Raw genomic sequence first — 10000 nt, 5'->3', positions numbered from 1 at the left:
GCTGGTGCGGAGAGAGTTTAATAACCGCCGCGTCCCGTGATCCGTGCTGCAGGACGCTAGCACCGCTAACGTTTGTGTGCTTGTTAGTATTCTTCATTTCTGGTCGTTTGTTTGTATGTTGTGAATTACTAATCAAACTAATTGACTTCAGTGCTCACTAAATTCATGACGCACACCTAGAAGTGTCGTTGCAGTGTGTGTGTGTGTGTGTGTGTGTGTGTTGCTTGTGATGTTTCTTTCTTCATGAAGTGAGCTTCTCAGAGTAGAGCCAGGCCAAGCCACGATATCTCTAATATGGGACTGTATGTGAATGATATGCACTCAAACACACACTGTTGAGGAGAGAGGTGAAGATTGCAGTGGCCTTTTTACTCTCTCTGTGTTTCCCTGGTTTTCTCTCTGCTTCCCTTCTCAATCCCCTTACACCCTCAGAGCTGCGAGAAGGTTGGTGTGTTTTTTGTTTATTTGCTCTTTTCTTTTGTTTGGCACTTAAACACAGAGAAATACATGTCAGACAAGCAGTGATATAGTCAAATGTACAGCGCTGAAGATGAGGGTCATGTCAGTCTGGTGTGTTGCATTGTGGGATCTTGTTTGCAAATCTGCTCGGAAGGCCATGGAAACCCAGCAATTGGAAGCCAGTGAGTGTGTGCATGCATGCCTGAGCGCAGCTCGTGATTGGCTGAGGTGACCTCATCTGTCTGTGTCTCCGCATGTGTGTGTGTGTGTGTGCTGAGCGTCAGCTGCGATCGATCGCTCTGAAGCTTCAGTTTTCTGATGTCTCATCGACAGCTGTCAGTCAAACGTCACATGATCAGAACGTCTCTGTGCACTTCAGTCACTCGTGCATTACATTGATCGACACCAAGCGATCACCAAACGGACCAATCGCGCTCAGACGCTCATGAGTGTGACTGAAGTCCGACAGGTCAAGTATTGTGTGGGTCAGCGTGATGTATTGGTCTGGTCAGTTACTCTCTCTCCTCATTCTGGATAGTTGTGTGTCCACCAGATCATGTTGTGCTGCAGCTCATGACTGATCTCTGTGGAAGATCGTTTCCACCACAGAATTAGAAATAAAAAAGGTAATTGCAACTTTTATCTCGCAATTCTGACTTTTTTTTCTCACAATTGCAAGTTTATATCAGAATTGCATGATATAAAGTCGCAATTGCATGTTATAAAGTCAGAATTGTTAGATAAAAACATGCTATTCAAAGAAAAAAAAGTCAGTCTTATTTTCCGTAGGACTTTATAACTAGCCAATCTGAGAAATAAAGTACAAATTGCAAGATGTAAACTCGCAACTGTGAGATAAAAATGACCTTTTAGAATGATTTCTTGTGTTGTGGAAACAAGCTTCCATAAACATCTGTTACTGTAGAAAACCCTTCCTCAGTGTTTCTGTTTTCCAGCACAAATATATAGACATTCTCAAATCAAAACACATTTACTGGAGAAGAAGCAACATTACTGAAGATATTAAGTCTTGTTTTATGAAAAATGAATCAAAATGATGTGAGTTTGTGTTTATTTTACATTGTAAGTGGACACATAAAAAAGTAGACATTTAACAGCTTAATTTTTCATATTTCTTACGTCTGTATGAGCAAAAATGATGGAGTATTTTAAGTCTATTTTGCTGCTATGTAAAAACGCGCCGGCGCGGTTGCCGACCCCAGTGGACTCCGAATAATACAGTCAAAGGAAAACCAGATTATTTTTCTGACTCCATTGGCAGATATTTCTTCTTGTTATTAATCTTAAACTCACTTCATGTTGACATATGTTTGACTTCATATCTTCATATCTGCTTCTTCTTCTCTGGGAAATGTGTCTTGATTCCCGAATGTGTGTATATGTGTGCTGGAAGACGAGTGATATCTGTTCTCAGTGTAGAGCTGCTGTCGTCTGGAATGATTCGGCTCATGTATATTAATATTGTGATGTTCACCCTGAAAGTTCATAAACACAGCAGTCACATGACATGGCTTTTAATCCACACGGAGAGACACACTTTGACGGTTTGACTCGTTCTGCAAGCAGCCGTTCTCAGCATGACAGGCGATCCGACGGGATCAGAATCATAATCCCGGATCACCTGTGCTCCCGTAATCAATCCTCGGGTTTATCAGTTTCATAAGCCCGGCGTGAGTCTCGTACAGAAGCTTGGCATTTGTTCAGTCTCTTTGTTTTGTCTGTCAGTGTCTCGCATGCGCTGCATGAGGCGCCGTGTTTCATCCCAGAGTTTCAGGGATTTCGGGAAGTGTTTGTCATCAGAGAGTGGCCTGTTTTCATTCTGTCACCGCCGTCACGCGCCCGCTCCGGGAAAACTGTTCAAACCAGCCGTCGGAGAGACCGAGACAAACGCCCTCAGCGTCTCCCAGACGGGGAATAATCCTGAACTCCGAGTTTAATCGGCACAGGATGATGTCATCGTGTTTCTGCGCCCGCACGGTAACCCGACTCGCCGTCGAGCCGGAGGAAAGATTGCGTTCGAGATAATGCATTGTAATGGCCTCGACTAACATCGGCAAATCCAATTGAGCTTCCCTATTGTTGCCGAGATCAGATGTGCTCTTCCCGGCGCTTTGTTCCCGTCTCGCTGGAAGCTCCGGCGTTTAGGAGCCGCTGACTGATTCTGCACAATAGAGGATCGCTTCAAATGTTCACTCTGAACCCATTCCACACTGATCTGAACCCATTCCACACTGATCTGAACCCATTCCACACTGATCTGAACCCATTCCACACTGATCTGAACCCATTCCACACCGATCTGAACCCATTCCACACTGATCTGAACCCATTCCACACTGATCTGAACCCATTCCACACTGATCTGAACCCATTCCACACTGATCTGAACCCATTCCACACTGATCTGAACCCATTCCACACTGATCTGAACCCATTCCACACTGATCTGAACCCATTCCACACTGATCTGAACCCATTCCACACCGATCTGAACTAACCTTTCCACTCGCATAACCACGAGCGAGCCGGCGTTCTAATCCTAACTGGGGAAATCCTCGGTGTTTCTGTCCTGTTTCCCAGCATAAACACATAAACATTCATAAATCAAGATACATGTACTGGAGAAGAAGAAAAATCACTGAAGATATTAAGTTAAAATGTATGAAAATGAAGCGAGTTTGAGCTTAAAAGACAAGAACGAATATCGGCCGATGGAGTCAGAGAGGTAATCTCGTTTTCTCTTCGCATTAAAGGATTATTCACTTCAGAGTTCACATCTCCTGATAGTTTACTCTCCTCGTCATCCCAGATGTTCTTGTGTGTCTGTCTTCAGTGGAGGAGAAGGTGTGTGAGGAACACACTCCAGATGTTCTCCATATAGTGACTTCAACGGTCCAGCGGGTCGAAGGTCCAGATGTGAGTTTCAGCTTCAAAGTCTCGATCCAGCCGAGGAATAAGAGTCTCATCTAGACACACCAGCGGACATTTTATATAGAAATACACATTATATACTTTATAACCACTAATGCTGGACTTGCACTCGCTGTGATGGACACACATGACATCATCAGGGTGAAAGGTCAAGCGCGTTCCGGGTCAGAAATGTCGGATAGGACGGAAAACTCCAACTTCAAAATCATCCGACATCGTTGTTTACCTTTTATTTATTTATTTGTAAATCTCTCCGCACGTTATAAACACTGGGTCTGTTCTTCCACCGACGTCACGCTTGACCCTTCACCCTGATGATGTAATGTGTGTCCATCACAGCGAGTGCAAGTCCAGCATTAGTGGTTATAAAGTGTATAATGTGTATTTCTATATAAAATGTCGGCTGGTGTGTCTAGATGAGACTCTTATTCCTCGGCTGGATCGAGACTTTGAAGCTGAAACTCACATCTGGACCTTCGACCCGCTGGACCATTGAAGACACTATATGGAGAACATCTGGAGTGTGTTCCTCACACACCTTCTCCTCCACTGAAGACAGACACACAAGAACATCTGGGATGACGAGGGAGAGTAAACTATCAGGAGATGTGAACTCTGAAGTGAATAATCCTTTAATGCGAAGAGAAAACGAGATTACCTCTCTGACTCCATCGGCCGATATTCGTTCTGGTTTTAAACACAAGCTCTGCATGTCGCTTGTTCTCCTGTGAGTGAATCGTGATGTAGAGCGATCATACATCAGAACCGGACCGAGCCGTGAGGAGTGTGTTCCTGCATGCAGACGCTGAGTGTGTGTGAGCATGTGTGTGTGTGACCGCATGTCTCCGGTGTTGCATGATGACTAACAGACTAACCTGCTGATTAAACATGTGTGTGTCCAATTCTGGGTGTCCTCTGGTCAGCTGCACTACAGCGGCACATCTCTGATCTGAGGTCTGTCAGACTGTAGCTTCACTCACGGGCAGTTTCCCTGTTTGCTGAAGTCGTAGATTTAAGGGCTTGAATCCCATAAGCCCCGGTCTCCCAGAATGCTTTGCTTCAGACACACGGATGTGCTTCAGTCGTCAGAAACAGGAGCCGGGCTTCAGGCGCTCCAGATCCAGATCCAGATCCAGCTGTTGAACTTCTTTAAGCAGTGTTCCATCCTTCTGTTCAATGACACGCACATTCTCTTATTGTCTGAGCACTCAGATCAGTCTCACACACAGCGCGGTGTTACTGAGATGTACGAGTGTATCGTTCCCCAGAACCTTCCGTCATCATGTACTCTCCCTCGCAGTGTTCTGTGGGAAACTTGCACTCATTTCTCCAAATAATATCTTTTGTTATGACAGATTGATCATTTTTGGGTGAACTGTCTCTTTAAGTCAGAGATGAATGATGAATGCACAGCAACACATTCAACACCTCAGCGTGTGCATAGCAACACCCTAGCAACCGTTCAGTACACTAGCAACCCCATAGTGTCGCCGTGGTTCTCTCTCTCTCTCTCTCTCTCTTCCACACACACACACACACACACACACACTCTCTCTCTCTCTCTCCCACACACAGACACACACACTCTCTCTCTCTCTCCCACACACACACACACACACACTCTCTCTCTCTCCCACACACACACACACACACACACTCTCTCTCTCTCTCTCTCTCTCTCTCTCCCACACACACACACACACTCTCTCTCTCTCCCACACACACACACACACACTCTCTCTCTCTCTCTCTCTCTCTCTCTCTCTCTCTCTCTCTCTCCCACACACACACTCTCTCTCTCTCTCTTTTTTTTTACTGCGTCTGTCTTTGTTTTATCTCTCGAACACATCCTCTCGCTCTCTTCATCTCTGTTTCTGGAGCGGGTTGGCAGCGCTCCACGTTAGCTGAGTGGATTAGCATAACTTCCATCGTTTTTCACATTTGCTTTCTGTCTCTGTTATTTATTTATTTCCTCAGTCAGATGTAGATATTCCAGGAGTAAACGCAGTATTTCCTTCCGGAACGCCAGTTTCTGCTGCGGAACAATCTGATCTGTCCTAGAATATAGAGACACACACAAACACACACACACGCACGCACGCACGCACGCACACACTCACTCACTCACTCATTCACTCATTCACTCTCACACAAAAACACACACACTCACTCACACACACGCATGCACGCACACACACACACACTCACTCACTCACTCACTCTCTCACACACACACACACACACACACACACACACACACACACACACACACACACTCACTTTCTCACACACACACACACACACACTCACTCACTTTCTCTCACACACACACTCACTCACTTTCTCTCACACACACACACACAAACACACACACACACACACACACAAACACACACACACACACAAAGGAGCGCTGGTCTAGATCACTCAGCCTGACTGTGACCGCGCACATCACACACTAGCTCACATATTGACTAGTAATGTTTCACCCGTTAACTCCCCGTGTGCTGAACGTGTGTGTGTGTGTGTGTGTTGGCCGTGGTGTTGTAATGATCCCTGTAAGTGTGTTCAGGCATGCATGTGACCCATGTAGCGCTTTAGTCTAGAACTGGCCCGAGTCTAGAGTCGAGATCTAGTAGATCACTGAGACCCACTGAGACCCCCTGAGACCCACTGAGGCCCCCTGAGACCCCCTGAGACCCACTGAGGCCCCCTGAGACCCCCTGAGACCCACTGAGGCCCCCTGAGACCCACTGAGGCCCCCTGAGACCCACTGAGGCCCCCTGAGACCCACTGAGACCCACTGAGGCCCCCTGAGACCCACTGAGACCCACTGAGGCCAACTGAGGCCCACTGAGACCCCCTGAGACCCACTGAGGCCCCCTGAGACCCACTGAGACCCACTGAGGCCCCCTGAGACCCACTGAGACCCACTGAGGCCCCCTGAGACCCACTGAGACCCACTGAGGCCAACTGAGGCCCACTGAGACCCACTGAGACCCACTGAGGCCCCCTGAGACCCACTGAGACCCACTGAGGCCAACTGAGGCCCACAGAGACCCACTGAGACCCCCTGAGGCCCACTAAGACCCATTGAGGCCCCCTGAGGCCCACTGAGGCCCACTGAGGCCCCTTGAGACCCACTGATACTCACTGAGGCCCACAGAGACCCACTGAGACCCACTGAGACCCACTGAGGCCCACTGAGGCCCACTGAGACCCACTGAGACCCACTGAGGCCCACTGAGACCCACTGAGACCCACTGAGGCCCACTGAGACCCACTGAGACCCACTGAGGCCCACTGAGACCCACTGAGACCCACTGAGGCCCACTGAGGCCCACTGAGACCCACTGAGGCCCACTGAGACCCACTGAGGCCCACTGAGACCCACTGAGGCCCACTGAGACCCACTGAGGCCCACTGAGACCCACTGAGACCCACTGAGACCCACTGAGGCCCACTGAGACCCACTGAGGCCCACTGAGACCCACTGAGGCCCACTGAGGCCCACTGAGACCCACTGAGACCCACTGAGACCCACTGAGGGCCACTGAGACCCACTGAGACCCACTGAGGCCCACTGAGACCCAATGAGGCCCACACTGAGACCCACTGAGGCCCACTGAGACCCACTGAGGCCCACAGAGACCCACTGAGGCCCACTGAGACCCACTGAGACCCACTGAGACCCACTGAGACCCACTGAGACCCACTGAGACCCACTGAGACCCACTGAGGCCCACTGAGGCCCACTGAGACCCACTGAGACCCACTGAGACCCACTGAGACCCACTGAGACCCACTGAGACCCACTGAGACCCACTGAGGCCCACTGAGACCCACTGAGACCCACTGAGACCCACTGAGACCCAATGAGGCCCACACTGAGGGGGCTCCTACGGGACATGCAGATCATCCCAACAGACACGATTTTTATAAATATGCATCATTACAGTTTCTCTGCACTGCAAAAATGCCTTTCTTACTCAGTATTTCTGTCTCGTTTCCAGTCCAAATAACAAAACAATTCTTACATCAAGAAGCATTTACTAGATGAGTAAAATGACATAAGAAATTAGATTAGTTAGGTGAGTTTTTGCTTAAAACAAGCAAAATGATCTGCTAGTGGGATAAGAAAAATAATCTTGTTTTCCATTTGAATGAAGATTATTTTTCTTGTTTTGTGTGATCGGGTTGTGCGTTGGCTGTGATCGTTACCCCGCTGTCCTCTGTCTCCCTCTCTGTGCTCCAGTCCGCCGCGTTCCCCCCCGCTTCACCATCCTTCCCAGCAGCCACGAGATCATGCCGGGCGGCAGCGTGAACATCACCTGTGTGGCGGTCGGCTCGCCCATGCCGTACGTGAAGTGGATGCTGAACTCCGAGGACCTGACGCCGGAGGACGAGATGCCCGTGGGCCGGAACGTTCTGGAGCTGAACGGCGTGCGCGAGTCCGCTAACTACACCTGCGTGGCCATGAGCAGCCTGGGCATCATCGAGGCGGTGGCGCAGGTCATCGTCAAGTGTAAGGAAAGAGTCTATTACAGCCAGATCCAGAATGTAGAAGAGCTTCCAGAATCTGGAGAATGATGTTGGGTCGAGCATCACTTTTGCAAATCTCTCTCTCTCCCTCTCAGCTTTACCCAGAGCTCCCGGTACCCCCATCGTCACGGAGACGACCCCCACCAGCGTCACCATCACCTGGGACTCTGGTAACCCCGACCCCGTCTCCTATTACATCATCCAGTACCGCGCCAGATCGCCGGACAGCAAGTTCGAGACGGTGGACTCCATCACCACGACCCGCTACAGCATCGGCGGCCTGTACCCCAACACCGAGTACGAGATCCGCGTGTCCGCCGTCAACACCATCGGCCAGGGGCCGCCCAGCAACAAGGTGGAGGCTCGGACCGGAGAGCAAGCGCCCGCCAGCCCGCCCAGGAACATCCAGGCACTGCTTTCAATTATTACAGTCTTTAAATGAATGCATTTTTAGCTAACTGGGTTGTACATTTCTGAAATACAGACAGAGCACAATAAAGATCTCTCTAAATTGTAATATGGACACTTTCTGTACACTGCATAAATACATTTCTTACTTAGTATTTTTGTCTTGTTTCTTGTTAAATCAAGATGCATTTACTAGATGAGTAAAATGGCACAAGATATTATGTCCTTGATTTCCGGGGGAATTCATCAAAATTAAGTGAGTAGATGCTTAAAAAAAGCAAAATGATCTGCCAATGGGGTCAGAAAAGTAATGTTAATTCAAACAGAAACACGATTATTTTTCTCACCCCATTGGAAGATAATGTATCTTGCTTTAAACAAAAAACTCACTTAATCTTTATTTATTTACCCAGAAAACAAGACTCAATATCTTATACTCATCTAGTAAATGGATCTTGATTTAAGAAATGTTTGATTTGGAAACAAGTGTAAATCTGCTTTGGAATCATGTGTGTTGTGAAAAGCGCTATATAAATAATCTTGTGACTTGAATTGAATCCAGGCGCGCATCATATCGCAGAACGCAGTGATGGTGCGCTGGGACGAGCCGGAGGAGCCCAACGGGATGATCAAGGGCTATCGGGTGTATTACACCATGGATCCCTCGCAGCCGATGAGCAACTGGCAGATCCACAACGTCCAGGACAGCACGATCACCACCATCCACAGCCTCGTGCCGTCCGAGACCTACACCATCCGTGTGCTGGCCTTCACCTCCGTGGGAGACGGACCCTTCTCCGACCCCGTGCACGTCAAAGTGCGGCCTGGAGGTGAGTCTCTCGCACATCAACCCTGAGGTGATGACACACGGGGCAACTTTTTGAGGAATGTTGCCATCAACGGGCAACCAGAGGATACATAGGGCCCGCGATCAATCTAAATTATCCAGATAGAAATGTATTGCCCATTTTTAATGGGAAAGTACGTGTCCCAGCAACAATCGCTCGGCAACATTGCTCAAAAAGTTGCCCCGTGTGTCATCACCTTTAAGGTTTGTTCACACCAAGAACGATAACGGCCTGTGTGCTCTAAAAGTGCGTTCCTGTCGCTCACACAGTAGACCGCTGCCGCTTGCAACGCCAAGGTCATGGGTTCGATTCCCAGGGAAAGCCAGAACTGATAAGAATGTAAATGTGTACCTTGAAATGCTTTGGATAAAAGCGTCTGCCGAATGCATAAATGTAAAGTGTGTACACCATCATGAACATGTTCAGCAGGAGTCCTCAGTGCTTCGAGTGAAGCTAGTGTAATCGATACAATAATCCAACAGTGACTTTAGCTGACGTAGTCAATAACGTGGAATAAAAACAACAGCTAGTCTTTTTCACCGCGGCTTCTGGGGAATCAAGACGATGTTGTGGAAACGAGAGCGGGAAACCTGAGGTAATACTTGACTTGTCAAACACTGGCGGGTTTTTCTGGACCTCGGCGATTAACTTCTCCGCAATGTCGTCTGCCATTTTAAATGCGCGAGCCCTTTAAATTAGAATGGGTTCTGATTGGCTGTCAGTGTTTTATCGTTCAACAGCTGGAAAAAAATCCTTCCGAAAGTGATCCCAAGGATATCGTTTCTCTATAT

The 10000-nt window shown here is 48.4% G+C and overlaps 1 protein-coding gene across 1 annotated transcript in view; it reads left to right on the top strand.

The window, feature by feature from the left end:
• LOC306999571 (receptor-type tyrosine-protein phosphatase S-like) overlaps nt 1-10000 on the top strand; it is a 114978-nt gene that overhangs the window by 50490 nt on the left and 54488 nt on the right. Inside the window, 3 exon segments of the mRNA XM_079614385.1 lie at nt 7667-7936; nt 8049-8362; nt 8924-9191. Of these exon segments, the coding sequence (XP_079470511.1) occupies nt 7667-7936; nt 8049-8362; nt 8924-9191 (852 nt within the window).

The sequence above is a fragment of the Phoxinus phoxinus genome (assembly GCF_949152265.1).
Source record: "Phoxinus phoxinus genome assembly, chromosome: 5".
In the NCBI taxonomy this organism is placed as follows: domain Eukaryota; kingdom Metazoa; phylum Chordata; class Actinopteri; order Cypriniformes; family Leuciscidae; genus Phoxinus; species Phoxinus phoxinus.
Note: the sequence above shows the minus strand (reverse complement) of the source record. Positions and strands in the feature narration are given on the sequence as shown.